The sequence below is a fragment of the Dermacentor albipictus genome, chromosome 1 (genome assembly GCF_038994185.2).
Source record: "Dermacentor albipictus isolate Rhodes 1998 colony chromosome 1, USDA_Dalb.pri_finalv2, whole genome shotgun sequence".
NCBI classification, from domain to species: Eukaryota; Metazoa; Arthropoda; class Arachnida; order Ixodida; family Ixodidae; genus Dermacentor; species Dermacentor albipictus.
The window spans coordinates 270,536,927-270,561,586 of record NC_091821.1 but is presented as its reverse complement, the minus strand read 5'-3'; the positions used below and the strand labels follow the sequence as shown (position 1 = coordinate 270,561,586).

At 42.2% G+C, this 24,660-nt stretch overlaps 1 protein-coding gene across 5 annotated transcripts in view; it reads left to right on the top strand.

Moving 5' to 3' along the window:
- Positions 1-24,660, top strand: part of HPS1 (Hermansky-Pudlak syndrome 1 protein) — a 54,060-nt gene that overhangs the window by 16,764 nt on the left and 12,636 nt on the right. For all 5 annotated transcript variants that reach the window (XM_065449642.1, XM_065449616.1, XM_065449635.1 and 2 more), the window contains exons 7-12: positions 1,584-1,718; positions 3,299-3,454; positions 8,857-8,972; positions 9,093-9,299; positions 11,424-11,526; positions 19,578-19,691. In XM_065449642.1, coding sequence (XP_065305714.1) covers positions 1,584-1,718; positions 3,299-3,454; positions 8,857-8,972; positions 9,093-9,299; positions 11,424-11,526; positions 19,578-19,691 — 831 coding nt within the window. The remainder of the gene's footprint in view (positions 1-1,583; positions 1,719-3,298; positions 3,455-8,856; positions 8,973-9,092; positions 9,300-11,423; positions 11,527-19,577; positions 19,692-24,660) is intronic.

Here is a 24,660-nt window from a genome sequence, read left to right as displayed (position 1 = left end):
CTCATCATGAGCTGTGCCCACCTGGCCCTGATAGTTGGTGCAGGCATCGGTCAGCACAGGCCAAAATGGAGCCACCACCGCCTCATAAATACAAGCTGTTGAGACGAGTAGCATAGGCATTGCTGCCTGTCTATCAACACCTGTCTGACCCTCAACTGCTGGAGCAGTGCAAGGGCAACAAGACGTAGAATGCGAAAGAAAGCCTGCATTCAGTCCATCTGGTCAATGACTTCAAAGGATCAGCACGCTTCATTGTTTGCAGTGGAGACAGCAGTACATGAAGCAGTTGCACGCTACAACTTTGGAAACTTGTGTGCCTACACTGAAATATGCAAGTCTGTGGGCATCAAACCTGGTAGCCTTACCCTTCAAAGAGATGAGGAAAAGGACCAACAAAGAAAAAGAAAAGCACACAGTGCAGAAAAAATGAAAGAGCAAGGACATAAGAAGACCCCTGCAAGCAAAGACACTAAATATTACGACCCCGGCACATTTTTACGAACATGTAGTGACTGTGCAACTTTAGTGCCAGTTTTTTCAGAAGTGTGTTTTGAGCTGACTGCCCTGCTTGCAGTAAGTGTAGCACGACTATGGCTTGATGGAATTTCATGAAATCTGTTGCATTATATTCCTTTGTAAATTCCAGACATTTTAGCATCTCACGTATTTTATATATTGCATCATTCTTTCTCAATGCCTTCTAATGTTCATAGTACACGTCAGTAGTCATTCCCATAATTTTATTACTCCTACATTCTATGGAATTTGCATCAACTCTTTTAGGCCCCTTTACAGCCATGACACATTAAGATCACAGAACCCATCTGTTCACTGCGAACTCATTAACATTAGCATGGCGCTCTTTGGCCACACCTGACCCTTGCGCCATTAAACATCAAACATCATCATCCTTTGTAAATTCTCTACACATTGACATTCCTTTGTTTGTGAATTACTATAATTTTTTTACTCTTTAGCTAATTTGACATGACAATAACGACTGCGTTATACAAACATGGATGTAATGCTCTGTGTAAAAAAAAAAATTAGGGTTATAAAAATATTCGGAGAATGTCACTGTATGAATCATTCCTATGGCTAAAATACGAGAGCAGCTGTAGGCTTCTACAATGTTTTTTGGTCACTCCAGGCTTTCTGCAAGTGTGGTACAACAATGACGCAAATAAAAGTTTGTCTAAACTACTGGAGGTACCTTAATGAAACTTTGTAATTAGTCATTCAGCGCACTTTTCAATAAGCATGCCAAATTGCATTGCTCTACTACAAAAAATAAAGAATTTCACCTCGGATCCCCACCTCCCCCATTAAATTGCACCGGGATACATAAAAATGGTAGTGCAAATAAATTTTTTTTTTTAAATGTTAAAATGTTGGCATCTTGGTTATGCGCTACATTTCATCAGAATTATTGGAGCACGTCAGAACATGTGTGCTGTCTCAATGCCCTTGTTGGCCTGTACCCACTTAACATTAAGTTGTATAATTTCCTATGCAGTAATAGGTGCACACTAGTGATAAGAAAAAGACGAATTTCCTTGACTTATTTTTTGTGCTTTGAACAGGATCAAGGACAACAGGGGAATGAGAAGACTTGTAGCCTGCTGCTCTTTTTCGCTACTGCTCTTCACTCGTCTATACCATACATTGTTCACTCTGTAGTAATCACAAGCAGCATCCTGCTGGTTGTAATAAGCGAGGTATGGGATTTCGTTTTCCTTTATTTTTTTCATCTTAGCAAACGTATGCAGCCTAAATATGATTTTTTTTTTAGGCTATGCAAAATTTTTAAAAAATTGCTTATGAGATGACGCAGTCCTTGAGTTGGATTATTTGAAGATGCGGACATTACTTCTACAAGAAATCAGAATGCATGATCAAATAATTAACACAATTACACTAATTAAGTACCTTACTATTTAATTTACAGCCCATATTGAAATTTAAAAATTGTAGCCGGCGAGTCTGCAAGACATTGACTTGGAATGAATTCTGAGGATGGCACCGGTATCGAGATATGTATGTGCCATCAAACTTGCTATAAAAAATAGTTTTTTCACTTACTTTTTTAACAAAGCATTGTTTTATCCATTGAAGCACAAAAGTAACTGGACTGTCAATGTGTTTCATTGCCAATTTTAGGAATGAATATCTTGAAACTGGTGTCATCCTGTGAATTCGTTCCAAGTGACCTTGAGCTCTCGCCAGCTACAATTCGTAAATTGCAATTATGCTGTCAAGTAATAAAAAAAATAGCAAATTTTTGATAATTCGTTGATTATGCATTGTGATTCTTCATGCACATTCACCTCTTCGTATAATCCATGTGTTCAAGGACTAGAAGTGTGCCACCTGCCACAGGCGATGAAAAAAATGCTGTATAGCATAAGAAAAAACACTGATACATTTAATTGTACAGTGAAGCAAACTAGCGAGCTGGCCAATTGATTTGTCATATTGAGCAGTGCTTCGTCCTGCAAGGTCTGCAAGTAAGTGCATTGTTGTGAATAACCTTCAGGAACTGTAATTGCCAGCTTGGGTCTTCAGTAAAATTCAGATATTTACATAGTATGCCCGTCTTGCTAATACTTTAGGATTCTTGGGGTAGTGCACGTGTGTCAGATTAGCAATGTTTATGTTTCTTTGACAGTTTGTGGCGTCACACTGTGTATTAAAGCCAGTGAGATATTGTTATAGTAAATTAATTCAATGGAGTTTGCCTGCTTACTCCAACACAGGTTATCTTATGTGTAGAGGAGTGATTCTGAGCATAGTTACGTCAACACCTTGCACTGAAAAGTATGTAGCAAAGTTGCAACATGCTTTCACTGCTCAGAGGCTCATTGCTTAAATGTGCCTGAGCACGACATAGCAACACCTAATAGTATTCGAGACACTTTGTCTGATTTCACAGTGCCAAAAACAAGACAAAAGAGTGCTTGTTTCTGTTCCTTTTCCTTGTTGTTTTTTGTACTTGTTACACTTTGAAGTCTAATAAGATGGACCACAAGCTATTCCAAGCCTTGCTGCCATTTTTGAGGACCCCTTTCCTTTTTGGTTATCTTGTGGTGACTGGCTTAAAAGTAAAGAAGTCACACTATTTATAGAAAGCAGGATTAGCTTGCTGCCTTTGTCTTTAAATGTTGTCATTTTGAAAACTGTTATTATTTAGAACAGCAGGTTTTTGTGCACTTTGTTTACAAGAAAATTTAGGGCTTACATTACTGTACCAACTAATAATGAAATGATGGCATGTCTTCTTTGTGTTTCTTGTCGACAGGTAAACAGCAAAGTGTTGTTGGCAGATAGCCTCTTCAGCCTGCTCAAGCAACTACACTCAATTCAGGAGAAGCCAGAAGATGGTCGTTGTCGTATGACGGTTGATGTTTTGGAGAGTGCAATCACACGTCTTTCTGACACTTGCCGAAGAGCCGAGGTTCGTAGTTTTTTTATTTTCTGCCTATCGCTTGAAAATTGTCCTTCAATTGCCCTTTAAAGGATCTCCACAATTCAGTGGAGATCCTTGAAAGGGCCCCTCACCAGAACCCTCAGCAAATTTTTGTTATATGCTGGAAGTTGTTACATGTCCTTTAGGGAGCGTTCTGCCGCAAACATTTTTCAAATCGGCTCATCAATAGCCAAGGTACATGTATTTCAGTGCCACAAACCCATGATTTCAGCAGGCAGGCTCCACTGCCAAGCAAGACGCTTTCTCCACTCGCCCCGTCTAGCCTCCGCAAGCGAAATTCCTTCCCTACGTTCTCCCATACTGGACTTCGAGAATCACGTGACGTGTACGTCACAGGCCCCGCCTTCCTTTTTTTTTCCCTTGCTTTTTTTTTCTTTCGGCGCTACGCACTCTCTTCTTTATTCCATGCACTACTGCTGACGGTGTCGTGTGCGAGCTGTTGTCTTGTTCCCGCAGCGCACGATTTTGCGCACTGTGCACAAGGACACATGACTAGCGGTATATGTATATGTATACGTATATGTATATGTATAGGAAAAACAGCGTTCAGTTTGAAATTTCACATCTTTCTGCGGCGCGTAGCGATGTAATACTTTGCAGGCACGATCATTATCACACAATGTATGCTCTGCGCTTGTCAGCTCAAAATGGCCAGACCTGGTGAGGGGCCCTTTAAGGGGAAAGACCCTGCTCTTTGGTGGCAGAAATTGGCCCAGATATCTTTTTGGGTACCACTACTCCATATTGGAGTAAAGCATTTCTTCTTGCTTGGTTGGATCCCTGTATTTGTATCCTTGATTAATTTAGCCTTTATCATAATCACCATAAACACGTAAAATGTTTTTCCTCATTTTTTTTTTTTTCAGAACAGCAGTTTCTGGTTGTCACAATTTTGGAGTGACAATATCTCTGGTTCTACTTACCCTAGTGCAATAATTTTTTTTATCAAAAAGCTAGACAAATGGAGATGACAGTAGGCATATGACATAGACAAATATTATGACAGATATTTCTAAAAAGTAATCCAGTTAACTCTCACTTGAGTGAACTTCAAGGGACCCAAGGAAATAGTTCACTTAACTGAAAGTTCACTAAACTGAATATTCACTAGAACATGGAACAGCATAGGGCACAGCAGACATCGAGTCAAAAGTGGGTAATGCAATTTATGGAGTTATGTACATCAGCATATACGAACTGCGTAACAGTTGTGTTGCTGTCTATCTCATTTTGAAAAAAAAAAAAAAGACTAATTTTCATTTGCACTGGCGCTCTTAAAGCGCAAGAAGTAACAAAGCTGTCCAGGGAGTCTGTCTATGTGCATTTCCTCTGGCACAGCTTGTTGCTGAGACACGAAGTCTCGCAACTTTCTAAGGCATCCTACAGCCTCGGCTAGAATTACAGGATTTGAATCTACCTCTGATATTGCATCTTCCTTGCCGCACTCTTTTTCGGGACGAACACTGGAAACAATTTTCAGATCTGGTAGTTCAGCACAGGTAACGAACTCACTGTCACACTGCACATAGCTGCCGCTGGAGGGGTGATTTGGGGACAGCGGGCATCGGCTATGTCAGCGCTGCAGAGCGCAAAACTGATTGCAAAAATGAGCCTAGGTCCACTGATCAAGTTCATTCAACTGAAATATTCGCTATTCAGAAATTAGCTTAACTGAAAGATTTTTGCATAGAGTGCATAGGAAAACCACCGGGGATGTTTGTTATTCTGAAATATTCGTTAAACTGACATTCGTACAACTGAGAGTTTACTGTAATTTGTCCTGGATGTTACTATGGGACCATACCTTAAACTTTGACATGCTGTAAGTTTGGTTCAAATCACTCTAGAGCATTCATTCTTGTAGGAATGCATACTCTGATCGCACAAGATCATTCTTATAGGTTATTTATTACATTATATATTATTTATTACACCCTATATGGTTTCATAGACAGCCCACCTCCAAGCAAGTTTTTTTTAAATTTCGGAGAATATATTTACTATGCAAGAAAACTGAATGTATACCTTAAGTTAGCACATGGAGCATAATTGGAACATTACAAAATTATATAATTGGAAAAACACATGGGACATCATGTGCACATAGCACATAAACTCGGCATGTTTCGACAAAATCTACCCAGAAATATGCTTTCTGAATTCCAACATCATGCAAGTGCTAATTTTGGTCCTGGCATAAGTATGCCACTAAAAATTTAGCCATGCACTGGGTAGAAGAAGTTTTTATGCAAGTTTCACTTTCTGAAAATTGTGTGGGCAGATGTACGGACTCTTCATAGCTTCAGTGGGTATAATCTCTGCAGCATCGGGCCAGTCCAACTTTCACTGTGCTGAGACTGACCCACTAAATATTGTTGAGTAATTATACCTCTTGCTGCCATCACTTGCTAAGTAAACAGGCCTACTTAAATCTTTGTCATAGGGTCACATAGTTCTACTTGTTTTGGAGTGTTTGTAGTCCTCTGAGACATTGTGAGATGGCCAAGAATCGATATCTTCAGCAGGAGACAGCACGTTTGCAATGGCATCAGCGCCTTGATTGATTGGTACACATAAATTGATAGGCTTGTTATATCTTGTCCCCTTTGCCTGCATTCTGTCTGCATGAACCATAAACCTGGCCTTAATAGGTTTGCCTGGCCCTACCTCAACTGAAAGTACAGAAAAAAAAATGCTGCAGCTGGTGCAGATGTGCCGTCTCCACACTGTTTCAGGATTTGGCAAGAATTGCACTAGCTCCTTCTGTGTTTACTTCCTTTTGCCTTTACTGTTGTTTCCCCATTGAGAATAAATGGAAGGTCAGACTTTAGTGGGTGACCTCTCTTCCCTGCCATTGTACTTATTATCTACTAGAAATATTATTTTGACTAGAAAGTCGTGTGCTACAGCTGCTCACTGTAGTGTAACTTCTCACTGTCAGAAGTGGCACAGAAGCACAGATGTGTGTCCGTCCGTCAGCCTGGGTTTAAAGTATTAGAAGCGTGTCTTTTATTCTGGTGCAGGTAAGCCTGTCTATTTTTAATGTGCAGCATTCTTTGGCTCATACGAGGCACTTAGCAGTAGGCTCCTGGCTCTCATCGTTTCGGGCCTCTTCAATAAAAAAAGAATTCAAGTGTCTGATGGTGGAATCAAACCTTCGTCTCCCAGCACATACTGTGGTCTAACCTATGCTCTAACCATGAGACCACAATCACATGCTTACTTTTCTCATGCCATTGCCAACTAGCTCTTTGAGATTATTGGCATGTGCAGCATGTTGCATAGTGCGAGCAAGAGCACTTGTGTGTGTGCCAGTTTCCATTTGGTTACAGACTCATGAATGAAATGCGAAAATAATAGTCAATCTTACCATTGTTTTTTGTGTGCATCATGCCACATAGGAACAAGTTGCTTATAAAACCGAGAGCATGCCAGCCTGCTTATCCCATTCTGTGGCAGTTAGAACTTTGAGATGCTGTGTTAAGAGGAAGCTTTAGCTTGGGCCCAACTCCGATGCGGCCTATTCAAATACATGTAAAATGCAAAAATGCTTTTCTAAGACAACCGCTGGACCAATTTTAATGAAGTTTGTTGCATTTGAGAAAGAAAGTTAAATTCTAGTGACTGTTGGAAGCAGAATTTCAATTTAGGGCCTGAATTTTGTTGAAAGAATTTTAAAAAATTCGAAAGTTTGAAAAAGATAGAAGCACGAAGTCTACAAGTTAATAGCTCTCCAAAAAAAGAAAAGAAAAACAGAAATCGCACTTCTGTAAATGGCATCTGTTAAATCATTGAAAGCGGACGAATTTGGTATGTTAACTTACATGTTACGTGAATTAGTTAACGTTGTATACAAGGGTTCTGCAAAAGCTGTATTTCCATATTAACAACTTTTTTTCTATTCATGTGTAACATATCAATTTTGTCCGCTTTAGATGCACTATCATATGCAATTCCCAGAATTGTGATATCATTTTTCTTTGCTGAGTTAGGGAGTTGCAAACTTGATAGTTTCATTTTCTGAAAATTTTTGATTTTTGCAAATTTTTAATAAAAAAATTGACAATCTAAATAAAGAATTGGAAACCAACAGTCACTAGATTTTAAGTTTTTCTTTTAAATGCAACAAATCTCGTCAAATTTGGTGCAGTGGGTGCCGAGAAAAACGAATTCTCCTTTTACATGTATTTAAATAGGAGCACCCGAGCTAAAGCTTCCACTTAAAGTACACCCACCTGCAGGATCAGCCCACATTCCCCAGTCCTCTTGTCGTACAGTTAGCACAGTGTAGATGCTGTACAACATTGTACCGCCTTCAAGAATGAACCAGGTTGTAATGGAACAGATTGTAACATTTCTTCACTGTAGTACCATAAATCAGTTGTCATGCCATCGCCGTCATTCATCTCGTAGCACTTCGCAGAACCCCAAATGATGCTATATACAGTAAAAGCTCGTTAATTCGAACCGCAAGGGGAAGCCGCTTCAGTTCGAATTAACGAAAGTTCGAACTAACGAAAGTGAAGGAGAGCAACAGTACACTGCGATTTGGAAGCAGTAGGGCATGTCAGAAATTTGGCGTGTCAGAAAGGGATGGCGTGTGCCGCGGGCACACGCCATCTTCAAGTCGAAGCTCTGGGTCCAACTGTGCCACACCACCGATGTCCACCGAAACGAACGTTAGCCGAGGCTTAACACCATCACAATGAATCGCGACGGCTGATACCTCCTAAGCTGAAAACAGAGGTGCACAACCGATGAAGACTGCCGAGACAAAGACGCTGAACACGTGAAGGTGGCAAAGGCCCCAATTCGTTGGTTCTTGATCGCAAGCGCAGCTGCGACGTACTTGATTCGCTGTGTTTTGGCGCTTACCGTGCCATCTCCGCACAACATTAGCAGCTGTACAAGATTTGCAAAGCCTCCGAGATTCGCAACGGGCAAGAAGTCTCGGAGGTTACGTAGAACGGAGAGGCGGCAGCTGCCGCTGCCTTCTGGCTGACCCCGCGTTGGTTAGATTTTTTTCCGATTTCGCCTTATCTCGCCGTTCTCTCCGTTTCGGAGGCTATACAGCCTTGTGTGTAGGCAGTAGGCGCGTTTCTCTGGCCGTGTGCCAGGCGAGCGTAGTTCGAATTATCCGTGAAGGAACCTTCTCGCGTTCGAATTAACGGACTTTTTTATACATAGACTTCTGTGGAGCTTGGCCGGACCAAATCGTACAGTTCGAATTATCCATAAATTCGAATTATTGAAGTTCGAATTAACGAGCTTTCACTGTAGCCAGGTAACTGCAAATGCTTTGCATAACATTGATGCAGTGCATGTGATCTGCATAATTATCACCTTTTTCTTTCTTTCTTTTTTTACAGCTGGAAAAGGATGAAGCAACATGCATCAGCCTAATCACAAAAAAATGGGCACATCTTAAGATGTCTGGCTTTGTTGAATACCTCTCAGGCTCGGATAACACTGAACTGGCTGCCAGGTGTGTCTGAATTGCATCGCTACGTGTGTATACACTGCTGTTAGAGTCCTTGTTTTAATCTTGCATTATCTTGTTGGCATGGGAACCGCATCCTCAGTGTCGTCCTCATCTCATTGCAAGGTCTGAAGAAGCACTTCTACTGCTTAAAAAAAATGTGCAGACAGCATTCAGAGAGCTGGTCTTGAATCCTGAACTTGCTCGTGAGGTGGAGCTACGACCTATGTTAGCAGACTCAGAGGAGTTGATCCGTACAGCTGTTAAGAAGAAGCTTGAGAGCTACATGGACTTTCTGCTTGTTAAGGCAGGCGAAGGCCTGCACATCAGCTCGTATCCTTTGTTGAAAAGTGTGATGCATGCTAGCCTGATTTTTTATTGTGCACCTTATGCGCTGCACCCACAACCGTTTTGTGCCACTTTATCCTGCCTCCTGTGCAGCCACCATTTTTACCAAGAACAGGTTATTGATACAGCACCTTGGCAGCACAAGGGAATTCTTCCACAGGATTACTGCAAGACAGGAGAAGCAAGTTCATTACTGTGACAATGTACAGTTATGTGACAGCAGGCACATCTTCCTTGCACATTTTTTAAAGGGGCAGCTGCACTTTACCACATCTTTATAAATGTTTTAGACCAAAGTAGAAGTTAAGGAAAGAAGCACTGCAAAAATAAAATGTGTTTGTGTGCAGTAACAAGATGCAGCAAAGTGTGAGAGAGGGGGGCACGAGCAATGTGAGGGATGCAATGGGTTTCACTGCTAGTTACTGTGGAATCTGACCTGCTTTTAAAATACGAAAAAGCATCCTGCAGCCTCTTGCCCATCTGTCACAAGAACTTTGAAGAAGTGTTGCACAATCCCATTGCAATGGCCTACTGATTGAGCATGTGCTTCATACATGGGAAGCAGTGATCCTAACTCCCATTGGCGAGGAACATGGTAGTTTTTCAAACGATTAATGCTGGGGGATTAAGGTTTAAGGCCTGGGGAGCCATGAAAAAAGTGAATTTTCTAGAATCCTATATGTGCAGCTTAGGATTGAGAGACCTAGAACGCTGTTGTCTGACCATTGCAAAGCACTTGCTGATCAGTTTTTTGTGCTCTTGATTTCCACAGAGGGAAACGGCTAGGGAAAGGTGTCGCACAGTCTTTGGGGCCAGTTGTAATGAAGAGTTGAGTTTTTCGAGTGTACAATCAACAGGATAATCTTATTGTTCACAGTAAATGCCTGGTAGGAGAGCATCTGCCACTTGTGCAGAGGCACCGGGTTCGTTTCAATGTTGCCATGTAAAAGAAACGAAACATGCGTGGGTTGGGATTTGTTCATACTTAAATATGCTGCACATGCTGCACAAGAAGAGACGAAGGAGCAGGTGCTCACTCTCAACGAAAATTTTGCTACACAATCACACAAATCTATACATGAGTGCCACAGCACACCCCCTAAACAGTGAAAAGAAAACAAATAATCATAAAACGTGAAAATGCGACAAGGAGATTCTGTATTCGAAGGGTTAATTCTGTCTCCTCAGCATTATTTGTCGGAATGCTGTGGTGCTGTTGTGCCTCAGTTGAGAGTCGGTACTTGGACCCTGTTCTTTCCATACTCAGTGTTTCGTGCATGCTGTTTCAGTATGTATAAGCCCAAAGCACCGGAAGCAATCTACTAGTTTTTCTTATTGGTGCTAGAGGCCCAGTGCTTGTGAATGTCATCTTCTGCTGTCCCTTGTAGTTAGCACTGTTCACATTTTTGTAGAGACAACGGTCAGACTGTTTTGTAAGGAACTTATGGCAGTCTGTTTAGTTCTTACATCCCTGTCAAGTTATCTATGTAATGATTACTAACTATGCAATGACGTGGGCAGGAAGTGTGCCTGCCCATGGTATTCTTTTTGCTACATTTGGTTTGCTTTCTTGAGCCAGCTAGCTCGTATTGAAAATAATTCTCGCGAGACTTGTTGCTAGAATATACACCTTTTTTGTGTATTCTATTTGTAATGGGACGCTTGCACAGATTTTTACATATTACTGACAGCACATTATATTACTGGCAGCTTCTAATTGTGTTTTAGTAGTGTTACAGGATGATTTTTTAAGCATTGCATTTTGTTTATTTGCTTATGCTTAGCACAAATATCTTGCTTTAATATTGAATAAATAAAGAAAGTGAACACATTTCACAAAGGATAGTGGGGTTAACGTGTCATCAACTACACATGAGCCTTGTTTAAAATAGAATGTGAAATCAATAAACAGTTGCTTAAGTACAACGCATGATGTGACATAGACATCTGGCCTAGACATAGTATGGCATACACTGATGCGAAGCAGCAGTGTATGCTAGGTGCCAGGGTCACATCATGCTTCTTACATAAGTGACTACTTTATCATTTTTACCTTTTGTGCAAGTGCAAATTATATGCGAGTTGTTTGCCTTGAGTGTATTCAAACAGATTCTCTGCACAGTTTCCCGGCTTGCTTCACTTTGTTTACATAAATCGAACAGCCAACCGGATGCTAGCAACAATCATTGATACTGCAGAGCTTCATGCCCAGGTAATGTGTCCGTCTGTAGAGCGAAGCCCCATATACAATGAGCACGTTTGTACTGCAGATGTTATTTGGCATAAAGGGGTTGGTTATAGTTTAAGTTGCTCTCATAGCTACCCACAAAGTATGGCTCTTCTCAGAATCTGTGTTAACCAGAACAAGCAGCTCTTTATTTGAACTTTCCTTGGCCTTGAGAAACATTTGGAGTTGAGCAAAGCACTTAAAGGGTCACTAGAAGGGAATGTTAAAGGGCACTCAGACACTTTCTAGCCACTGTCTTTCTGTTGCAGGTTGCATAGACTGATGATTGGAGATGCTTTCAGCATAGGTCAAAGCGTCAGTAACGAAAAATTTAATATTTGAGTAATGTAAACAAATCACTACATCGCTGCCAACCTATCATCCCCCAGTGGCGCTCAACAAAAGCATCATCGACGTCACCTCTTGCTCCTCCGAGATTAAGAACAGTCGCAGATAACCACTGCTTTTTTTTTTAACTTTCTTTTTCTTCTTTAACTTTAACTTTTTCTTCTTTTCTTCTTTTCTTCTTTCTTCTTTCTTCTTCTTTTTCTTCTTTTCTTCTTCTTTAACTTTTTCTTTTTCTTTTAACTTTCTTTTCTTTTTCTTTTTTCTTCTTATAACTTTCTTTTTTTTTTAATTTCTTGGCTGAATAACTTTGGCCTGTGTACCTCTGTCGCTGCTATTCTTGTTGAATTTATATCTCCAGCTGTCAATCTTCGCAACCCATGATCAAAAAACAGTGGCTTGAAAAGTGTTCAAGGGCTCCTTTAAGTTAAGCTGTATTGGTAAGTTATACCTGTGGAGTACTCAAAACATGTGGTACTAGAGGCAGCGAAGACACAAAAATGAAAGATGGCTTTGATATTCCCGTGCTAGCTCCTCGTAATGTCATCAGATTTGGAGAGTGTCTGCTCGGGACTAATTAATGGTTTTATCAAAAAACAAGGATTACATTGCATTGTAAAGGAACTGAATTATAAAATTCTCTTGACCAAAAACAGCCCAAACATGCAAAAATACCTTGAAATCTGTGACATTTTAATGTACCGGCATGGAATTCAGACAAGGAAACTACCTTTCACATTCTTTGTTGTTAAGCAGCCTTCTTCCACATTAATGCAAATCAAATGTTAAAGAAATACCTACTTCACCAGACTGACTGTTAGTCTTAAAGGGCCCCTGAAACGGTTCGGACAAATTTTGTGGGCGCGTAGGGTACAGCTTAAGTAGAACATTCGCACCACAATTTAAGTGAAGCGTTACGTATTAATGGAGCTGCAAGCGATTAGAAGTTACCCTCCTCCCTAGCTATGCTTTTCCTCCTCAATTCGCTCACCGAGCGAGCGGCGCTAAGCTCCGCCTTCACTGGTTCAGCGTCACGATGCGACGTCATATCGCTCACTTCCGGTTGTTTAGGAGCACGCCCCCTCCCGCGCAAGACCTCTCCGCTAGCCGCTTGGCCGTCGACCGAGAGCTATCGAAGCAGCGTGCGTTGCGAGCATTCTGTCGTAGCGCCGAACGTGTCCGGTACTCCGCTAAAAACAGGCAAGCTGGTCATTTCGGCAAATGATTGGAGGCATAAACTCAAGCTGATGAAGGAACTTTAGCGTAGACGTACGTGAGCAGCCTGATCGGTCTGCACGGTCCAGACACTTGCTGGCGCAGCGCTTAACCAGTCAAACAAAGCGCTAATATTGCTCTAACCAAGTGTAAAGCATTTTAAACATTTATAAATCAACGTGTTGATGATTACACTCCTGCGAAAAATACACACCAGCAGCAAAGAATACACTTCGTTGCTGCTACTGTGTATGGTTGAGCTCTGTGCCACCAGGTGGCTGCACCGTGCAGACCGTTCACATTTCCCCTTCTGCTCATCTCGTGGCTCATCCCGGCACAGTCAAGCGGCCAGACCCTGTCCCCTTGCGCTTGCGTTTGCCCTAATACTGGACTCGCGATTTGCAGGTCGCTAGGTTTGCAGTCCACAAGGCAACAAAGTCGAATCATAGTGCTCGCGAAAAGACTGAGACCGACTCTGACCGCGGAGCTCTCGTCAAAATGGAGTACGTTGTAACACAAGCAGACGACACTTGCTGTGTGCCGGAAGTGCTGAAGTGTACTAAAAAACAATTCTTGTGTATTCTCTTTAAGTTATTTTCTTTTTACAAAAACAAAGTAACTAATATTCCAACTATTACGAGCATCATTTGTTCACCATAAAGTTGGAAAAATTATCGACCACGCGACCTGGTCAGCCAATCAGATAGCTCGCCCATCTGACGTAATATGGGTTATTTGCATTATATGGGTAGGGGCGGCTTAAAATTCCGCCGAGCAGTGCGCTGCGATCGGCAGCGATGGGTATTTTTAAAACCTTATAATAAATTACACGCTTTACGCAGAGCACTTAGATGCATCAATTAATGATCAGAAGAACCTACTCTAACGACTCAGTACGTTTGTAGAAAATCGCCAAAATCGTTTCAGGGTCCCTTTAAGGGTCCCTTTTTAGACCTTTGCAATAAGGACACTTTCAGGTCTGTTGTACACGTACTTCATTTCTATGGTTGCAGTCTGTCAGTGTACATCATAATGCCATCCCTGCACACAATGTTGTCACTGACACCAGCATTTAGACTGTTCATGCCTTACGAATATCCTCTTGTCAGCCATCAATGGCTTTATTCTCTGCCCTGCAAAGCCAATTAACCGAAAGCCTCTTTTTAGTTAAGTGGGTCCAAAATTTGAATACATAGTGGGCTGTGGCAGCCAAAATAAAAATGGCTCCAGCCTAATAAAGAGCAAGCAAAAAATAACTGCTCTTTTACCCTCATCTTTCGGAAGAAAAAAAATGCGAAGTCGTTTATGCGCTGAGAAGCTTGTTTCTGTTCATGCATATTGCCTCAGCAGGCTTTTTGCAAGCTGTAGACAAAACCAGCCGGAAAATGCTCCTGTGAGTGAAGCGCACTTTGCTGCGAAGCCACCTTGGTCACCTGCATTTGGTGAAGTGTACTCACAGCAGAGCTAGAGCAGCGCACTCCAGCGCTGTTGCAGACAACACAGAGCATTTCCCTTAGGACCCTGTGCACTTGTACTGCTTTGCTTCGATGTGCAGCCGCGCCGGACGCACTGGCGCTCTGCAGAGTAATGCCACGCTGAGCCGTGTTCACCCTAAGAGTGGATGACCCTTTACGTTTCCCACGACCACAGTGATTGGGACAGCATGTTATCCTGTGTGACCTTCGCCTATAATTTGTCCCGTCACAAGACTGCTGGCTTTTCACCCTTCTACCTTCTGTTCGGCCGCCACCCTTCTTTGCCCTTTAACACACTGCTTCCTTCCTCGACGAACACACCCACTGAATACGCTCAAGACGTCTTTGCCCGGGCTCGCACGGCATGCCAGATTGCCGGCTCCCGGCACACTGAGTCTCTGGCCACGCAGTAAGTCCGGTACGACAGCCAACATCGGACGTTTGATTTCCTCCTGGATCTGTTGTCCTCCTGTGAACACCATGTCACTGCATCGGCTTTTCTGAAAAGCTGCTGCCGCGCTACACAGGGCCCTACACGATATTGCGTCAGCTTGGCGATGTCAACTAAGATCACTCAGCTGGAGTCGCGTGTCCCCACGGATGTTGTGCATGTGTCCCGGCTGAAGCCTTACTTTGCCACAAGTTCACCTCCTTCATAGTTGGCGCTCAGATGGCTCCTTTACAGGCGAGGGTTATGTTACGGTGCAACAAAGAGTGTCGCCAGTCAGAAAAAGACGATTTGATGTGTAGAGGTGGAATCCTACAGGAGTGTAAGGTGGAATGTTTATGCATCGTTTTATGCATATTGCATATTGTAAATACGTCTTTATATGTGACTTCTGCAACATAACAATATTGAGGTTTTCTTGGATTGACTGAAATTTTGAATTATTGTGAGTCAACTGTACAGCCTGTCGCAAAGAAGTGCAGGCCAGAGGCTATTCCTAATAACAGCTGGCTGGCCTTTGCTTCTTTTGCGAGTACATTGCTGGGTAACCGGCTGGTTGTTTCTACAACAACTGTCTCCAAGTGTCAAAGCTATGGGATTATACAAAAATTGTTGCAATTGTAGAATTGACACAGGTTATAGAAATATTGAGGCTAGCATAAGTTTTGATGCGTCTTTGAATTGTGGCAAAATGCTTTGATATTCCAACTATTTTCTCACAGAGCAGTCCTTACATACTGGGGTACAAAGCAATGTTAAATATTAAAAGTATCCGGGGCAGATTTCAGGATAAATATCTTGAAACTTCTGACAGTTTCCGGATTCCCACTAACTGTACCATAAGCACTGACTGTCATTAATTCTGCAATTGCAATGTATGTGTTCCAAGTTGTTAAATACAACGTTTATTAGTAAAGCTTAGTTAAAGATAGTATTGCCATTTCTTGCACAATGTTTAATGTCCCACCACTGCTATAAATAATGGCTGGCAAAAATTATTTAGTTTTGATAACTTTGTTAATAATTGGAGATAGTTGTTACTGAAACATCCCACATTTTGGTTGTGAGCTGCAAATTGTTTGTTTAGCAGGAAACATCTCTTCCCGATGTAAAAGTAGATTTTAATACACACTGCAGTCTACTCATAATGGCACCGCATATAACAATGCATTGCTTGTAACAGTTGAATACTTTTGTGTCATCAGCTTTTGTATTAGTTCTGTGAAATTAACTGAGTATAATGATGCTTTCATCTCAGCATGCCAGGTATATTGATTAAGCTCTGGTTTTCAGAGAGATATGTGCACTGCTTCAGCGACATTCCTTGTTCTACTGTGCTGTACTCCTACACTGCAATAATGCTGATGAAGTGTTGTCATCAACAATGCATGGCCTCAAAGATGACCTGACATGGACTTTTGAAGCACATGGTTTACTTCACACTGTGCTAAGATTGGAGGACACCATTAGACAAATGTATGGTCTTTATTTAAGCAAGTTGGGAAGTATTTTTATGTCAGCCTGAATATAATGTAGAGCCTTGTTCATACGTTTTGAAAAAAAAAAAATTGCGAGAAAAAACATATTAACTGGGAAAGCGTACGAACCAAATAACAAAAAAAATTTGACAGATTCAACCATTGCCGACATCTACATAATGCGGAGCGTCATGCGGATTGCTGCGGCACGAGATGGCGACACGCGTTCGTCGAGCTGGTGATGCTCTGGCGGCCCGAGACGCATTTAATTGTTTTCCGATTGCGTGGTGGGCGCGACGGAAAACCGAGACGAAATCGATCTGGTGGGCTACGCCGGATGCTGCCGAAGCAAAACGTGATGCTTGCATCGCGCCGCCTGCAGCAGGGAACTGCGCGTTTGGATTATCACTTACTAAATGCGTGCAGTACGCTACCAATGGCACTACGCACCACGTGCTGTAGACCAGGTAGGTGAACATGCTTATTGCAATAGGTATGGTGGCGATAGCTGTGAATGCAGAATGCGACGACCCGGGCGGAGATTTTCTGGTACCGCAATAAGAAACTGTGCGCGCCATTGTTTTTACGTGAGACGGGTGGCTATGTAGGAGTTGGAGTCGGGCTTGTAGGACGATCGGAGGAACTTGGGGCGACAGGACTAGGCGAGCAGAATTTATTTGCAGTATTTACATTTTAAACATGGGATACATTTACACAGTCTAGCATGACTCCCAAATGGAGCCCGAAAGACGAAGCATACAGCAAACGAGCACACAGCTCACGAGTACATTGACGAGCACGACGACGAGCACAGACGAGCAGCTGACAAACCACCGTTTTTAAACACTTCGTGTTCCCTAGATCCCTAGGTGAGGCAAAACGTTCGACGTCATCGTAAACAGGCCGCCTCTCTGCGGGACGTTTTACCAACACACACACGCACACACAGGTTTCAGTGCCCCCTCCGCGGGCAGACGACCTTTGCAGCGCAGTCATCGTGTTGTCCGTTGTCCTGCGTCCCCGTAGCCAGGTGGTCACGCCCGAACTCAGCCGGCGCCTCTAAATTCCAGAGCTGCCGTAGTCCGCATTTCTCCAAAGGAAGTTCACGGTTGGTTAGCACTGTCCTCACTGGTTCTCAAGGGCGCCCCCACTGCGGGTGGATCGAAACACGTGCAGCGGGCTGAAATAACCTGCACGTTGCCACCTTGGCAGGCCATTCGTAACACTATATACTGTTCTCAGTCGTGCGCGCCTCGCGCATTTTCTTGTTTACATGGGATCTAGTGGCCGGAAAACATATACGATCACAGTTTGTCAACGTACTGAACGTTGGCACCAAAAAATCGTGTTTTCCGGGAACGTATGAACCGGTAAAAAAAATGTTACTCTATTGGGTCATTTTTTGTGTTCTTGATTGCAAATGTTGGCGCTGGGAAAACGTACGTAAACGGGAACATATCAATGAGGTTGTACTGTAATAAGCGGGTATAGTGATGAATTTTCTAGCTTGTCAGTATCATAAGTGGACTGAACTGCTTAAATTCATGAAGTTTCTTTGAGAATTCAAGACTACGTGCCCTTTCAGCTTTGCTTGCATTGTGCAAGTGATACCTTGTGCTTTTTTTACTATTGTGCTAGTGCCATAATTTGGCTGGACTTTTTCAACTGTTCTGTACGTTGGCTGCCATGCAAATGTCCTCAGCTCTCCCCAAAGTTCTCATTGAAAGGTCCACATATGCTTTTATAGTTACAAGTGAAAATTGAATGCCATTTGGCTTCCAGGAGCCATTTTTCATACTATAAGCGCTTTGAGCTTTCTACCATTGCTTGCTGTTGTTATTGATGATGATGACCACTGGTAGTTGGGTCCCTTTGAAATATAACAATAGTTGTAACCTTGTTCTCAAACATGGGTATGCTGGAAGTTCTGGATGGAACACCACCACATCTCGTGGCATAGCATACTCGGAAAAAAAAATTATTGGGTAGACTCTATCACAGGGACACAGCCACAGTGGAATATGTGAAACATTGTGCATGCTGCTTAGGGTGTATGGGCACTAGTGTACAGAATTGACGTAAGCGAATACACATGTGACATTTGTTCACATGTTACAAAGTTTCCATGCTTAACTTTTGATACAGCTAGTAGCGGTCCTACAGTCTAATCTTGCAATCATGCTCACTCCCTTATTCGTTGTGGGCTTGCCGTGGTGGGCAAGAATTGTCATCCCTCTGTCTTGCTGCACGAGTCTCCTCCCACCATTTCTGGACCTTCTGTGTCGAATGTGAGGGAGTCGTAGCCGAGCAACCATCAAATTTCTGCAACAAATTGCACACTTGTAAGCCTTATAACTCCTGATAAGCACAGGTTTGAGTTTGATGGAATTTCCCTACTATGGCAGACTGAGCGCTCTCAAATGCAACCACTCACACTCGGATCCACAAACATACTGCCAAGCTATGCTTCTCTGAATGTCGAACAAGCAGTTAAATTTAGCTCAGATTTCATTATGTGTGCGACAATGGCGCCATCTGTGCACGTAATACATGCATGATCGAGTAATGGCTTCTTTCATTGAAACAGCGATACTAAAGTAAGGCATGTGGGTAGTGCGGTTGCAAAGATATAAGCGATAATAGTTCAGAATTTTTTACATGTTTTCGTTAAATGTAGTTTTAGCAAGCGACCCCTATGCTGACCAAACTGAAGGATGTTTCAAGTAAAAAGGGGAGAAGGGGGAACATTGTCAGTGGTAACACGTTTCAACCTGAGCACTGTGCATTGAAAGTAGGGATGAAGTTTCATAGCACCTATCTGGTTGCTTTCCTTGTTAATTTGTGTCTCTGTCTTGTGTTCCTCAGGAAGAAAGTAGGAATGCAGTCTATGGATGAAAGTTTTCAAGGGCTGCAGTTTTGCAAGGCCATCAACTTGCAGAGCTGCAGAAAAAGTCAATACTAGCTGCACTTGTCGTAGCTGTCAAAGATTGGTGCTTCACCAGGCTAGCTTGCCAATTGCGTGAAAAACTTCCATTAGTAAAAGTGAGATTTGTGCTTTTCTGTTATGCCTTGCAGGTGTGGAAAGGCTGGGAGTTTGCCCAGCGTTACAGCCATGAGGGATCCTTCACTGCCATGTGGGTGGATGGGGACCTGCACTTCTCGTACACTCTGTGGTTTGAGAATCATGCTGTAAGTTTGCACGCATCCCCTTGGATAGGGTTGGAAGCACTTCCTGCACTTTTTTCGTGCCATTTTGGTGTGCTGGCCTGCTGCTGCTGCTATCAGTGCACTGCTGACAAATAGAAAGCAAATTGTGTTTGTTACACACACGCACTATGATCCCTTATATGGGACATTTTAATATTTAACAGAACTTTTATATATTGCCTGTAGCAGATGGCACATTTGTACTCTTTGAGCTGGATTATTTGAAGAGGCATGCATTATCTGCATGAGAAATCGTAATGCTTAACCCTTTCAGGGTTGATTTTTTTCACCGTGTGCGACCGCCCAGGGTCGATTTTTTAATTGCAGATTCCAATTCTAATTAGGGACCTATATTGAAAAACATTTACCGTATCTTTTATAGGGTGACCGTAAAGTGAGAAAAAAGTATTTCGCATTGGTATATATGTACTCTTCATTCATGAATAACAATAAAAAAGGAAGTAAACTTACAAGAATTAAAAATTTGAGGCATTGTTATACTCACAGTTCAAGGCTTTGAAAATGTGCACACGAGAATATTTCATGTCTCAAATGTTCCTGCTCTTACACTAATATGTACATCCATAGCGTAATCGAACTGCGTAGGTGCACGCCCTCAAGAAAACTGTGTGGTTGTGTGCCCATCAATAAAGCAAAACGTGTGACAAACTTCTGCTAATCTTCATCTTATCGCCAACCAGAGGCAATTAGTTTTAGCGAGTGTCCAAAAAAAAGAAAAGAAACGGAAACACATGCACAGCGGCATCCTTTGTATTTGCACCCCTGTGAGCACTAAACGAGCGAGAAACAAGCGGTCTCCCTTTGAGCAATTAGTAACGAGATAGCCATCAGTTTTGCAAGTGCAAGAAGCCGAAACCGTCCGTGGAACAAAACCTAAACTGTACCCAAAACGCCGCCCGACCGCGCGCGCACCAATGCACGAGTGGTACTAGTACATAGATGCGCCGGAGCAAACTAGCTTTAAAACAAGCCATGCAACGAAAACCAAAAGAGGGAGGCGTGCGAAAAAAATTTCCTGTATTCCTAGCATAGTGGCAGCACATCACAGAAAAGAAAAAGTTAGGAAATTGGCGTGCTTTTTAAACATACGGACGGTGCCGTAAATATATGGCAAAAACCATTTTGGGCTTGTTTGCGGTGCCGAATATTTACGTCATTGACCCTGAAAGGGCTAATTGAATAACAAAATTTGACAAACTTTTAACTATTTTTTGGCCCATATTGCAATTTATGAACTGTTTCCATTGAGCTTGCAAGGCATATAAGTGGCCACTTGGAACCAATTCAGAGGATGACGCCACCTGATGGCACCATCAGAAACATGCTAATTTGGCCACATTTCTTATGTTTCCATGGCTTTGTAGACAGCCTACAATATCATACACCAGACTCTGTTCTGCAGAATGAGGTATGTATGAATGCCGCATCCATGGGCAACAGAATAGGGCGAAACACTCCTTGCTCAATCGTCACACAAGTTTTGCACAGAAATGCAATTGTTATGGTGCATATAATCGCTCACATTTGCAGAACTGCTTGTGCTGCTTACAATATCAATAAATCAGCCTCATTTTTGTAGAACGTATTATTTACATGTGCAACACAGCATAAGCAGGCAAAAACACACTGGGCTTAAACGGTCTGTCAGAATAAGGGCGCACCAGGCAGGAAGGTGGTACCACACGATGGTGCTGCTGCCTCAGGTGTTGGGCACTAACGGTATTATAATGGTTGTGACCCTGCACCCAGTTGACTTTGATGGTGAAATCGGACATGTATATGCAGTAGGAAATTCCATGTGACCAGTATACTCAGTCTTCATTTTCTTTCCCAGACAATACATAACGCCATCTTAGGAACAGCCGACTTAGAACACCGATATTCAGAACTATGGTACTCAGACACTTGCTTAATTAGTACTTGATTTCCTAAACAGAAATCCCAATATTGCTAACATGATTCACCAGTGCAGGCCGGAATATGGCCTCAAAATAAAGTAAGTATATTATCCCTTGTTTCATTGTACTATATATAGAATAACATACAGTATGTAGTATTGCTGCGGTCGTGCCAGTCCTTTCTATATATTTGTTTATTGTACAGACCCTTTTTGCAGATTAGTTTGTTCTCGAGAAACGAGATGGCACTTCTAGTGGCATGTCTCCACAAATGCGAAACGATTACCATTTATACTCTGCTAATATGTGATCAGCTGTCGGAAATACAAATGTGTGATCACCCAGTCCACTAACACACTGAGCTTCATTAATGCTGCAAAATGTTGAATGGTAGTAGGAAGATGTGTGGAGCAGTTGGCTGCAAAAATAGTGACTGGTGTATTAAGGGATGGACTGAATCTGTGTGGCCAGGACTACAGACCACTGTTACACAAGGGCTGCCTGTGTTGCCAGCCCTTCATGATGCACTGCTGTATTCAAGGGTCAAAAAATTCGCTCATCTGCCAGTGTTCCTTCAAAGAAAGGAAATCAACCCCAGGACGTCTGCAAGAGCGAGTACCACTTGTTACACAGTGACAAAGGGAGTAGCACCACTTCCTGGCATAGTAAACTTCTCACATGTTATATACGGGGTGATCATATTTAAGTTTTCTGGCCTTTTTAAAAAGCATCTGTCGCAGATAACTTAATATTAGCCCCTGCGCTGGATTATTCAGAGAGACGGACATTACTTGAACAAGAAATCGAAACATGTTCATCTAATTAAAAAGGAACTAATTAACTTCCTAATTACTTTAAGGCACATATTGTACGAATTGTGGTCGGTGAGCTTGCAAGGCATATCCACTTGGAATGAATTTCCAGAAAGACACCAGTTTGAAGGTGTGCGCCATCAAATTCGCCGTAAAATGTAATGTTGTTCCACTTAGTTTTTATTGCGACAGCAATTATATGGACACTCCAAGTGCATTTCTGCCGTCGCATCCGTATAAAGTCCAAGGGCGATAAAGCTGTCGCCGTGCGCGCTACGTTGTATGTGCGAGTGAAACCGTGCGAGGAGAGGCAACGATTGTGGCTCAATCTCGCCCATGTGAAAGGGATGGAAGCGCAGAGGAAGCGCGCAGTCTTCCATGGCGTGCGAAGAACCCAACGTTGTGAGGTACCAAGGGGAGGAGAGGGCAGCGTTCTACTGTAGAGGCTAGAAAAGTTCTCTATAGTTCTACTTTGGCTGTAACTGCGCATGTGGCGGTAGCGCATGGCCGTATCTTGAGAGCGATCTGCATTGGGGGCAGAGGCTAGGTTTGTCGGCGGCTCGTAGCTTTGTGCATGCTGTGTTCTCGGTGCTCAGTTTGCATTGGGAGTGATAGACAGCACGAAAGTCACTCCATCGCTGCTGCTGCCGTGTTTCCTCACGCCAGCGTTTTGACAGCGAGTGTCCGCGGTCATTGGGTGTGGTGTGTTCATGTGTGCTGTGCGCGTTGACACCGTGCTTGTTAATTTAGTTAGCAAGCAAATGTTTACAAGTTGATACGGCCGATAAAAGCAATATCTTTAGTTCGTATGCTATCGCAATCGATGCTGCGACTTTTTTTAACAACACTAGAGGTGTGAGAATATCAGAATTTTCTAATACGAATTAAATACAAATACTTAGCTTAAGTTATCAAATCGAATATTGAATAATGAATGCGCACATATTTATTAGCAAGTTGGGTTAATTTGTTATGTTGGAACATTGCAGTTGCATTGTTAATGTTAAAAAACTAGACTAGTAAGCCGTTAGATTAAAACATTGTGTATTAGGGTTTTGTTAACTTGGGAAATTTAATAATTCCCACTAGCTTTCCTAGCCAGCCTGTGCCTTATTATACCACATCAAATGCCCGTTAACTCGGGGGCATTTGACCCAGTGCCACTTGTCACTCATCGCACTTGCTGTCAAGCAATAAGCTCAGAATTGGGGGTGGCGCTGCACCAAAAAAAAAAATAATAATAATAATAATAAAATAAAGTGCACTCTCGCTGTCCGCAAACCCGTACCCCTTGCTACTGAAAGACTGGCTTTTTCACAAACTTTACACGTTTAGCGGCTAAGTGTAATTTACAAGTGAAATTTCGCTAGCAGCATGAAATCATCACAAAATTCAGCACAAGGTCACCCCAATATTCTTAGATTAGATAGGAACAAATGCTAAGAAGCGTGCTTGCTCTCGCACAGCCAATAATATATTCGATTTGATTAGAATATTTGTATCCAACCGAATATTCCAACATTTTCGAATATCTATTTTCCGAACCGAATAAGAATATTAAAAATATAATATTCGATAATATTCAAATTTTTCGAATATTCACACACCCCTACAAAGCTATTTTTTTTATGCAGTGAAGCAGAAAAGTAACTGGAACGCCCTCATATGTCGTTCCACACTTTGGGAAATAGTACCTCTGGTCTCATCTTGGAAATTCATTTCTAGTGAATATGTCTTGCAGTATGTGCCCCAAAATGATTCATTAAGAAGATAAATAGTGAATTTTTGTCAGTTTCTTGAATATGTGTTTTGATTTCGTGTGCTTGTAATGTCCCCATGTTCAAATAATCCAGCGCAAGAACAAGAATTATTAACTGCTACAGGTGATTTTTAAAAATGCTGGAAAATTTAAAATAAGTCAGCCCATATGCACAACCTCCGCCAACTCACACTCAAACTTACGCTCATTGTACGAACCACATATCAAAAATAAGTGAATGGGTGTACTCTTGGGTCAATGCACTGAAGCATGGGTGATGGACTACTCCGACAGCACACAAATGTTCGAAGTGGAACGTTTTATAATGGTCCGTAGAATGAGTGAATGACTAGCGATAACATGTCGTTGCTACAAGCTATATTACAAAGTAATACCGTAGAGAAACATCTAGGTAAAGAGGGGACACTTCTGTAGGGTCCTGCAGCTGAGCTGCTGCACTG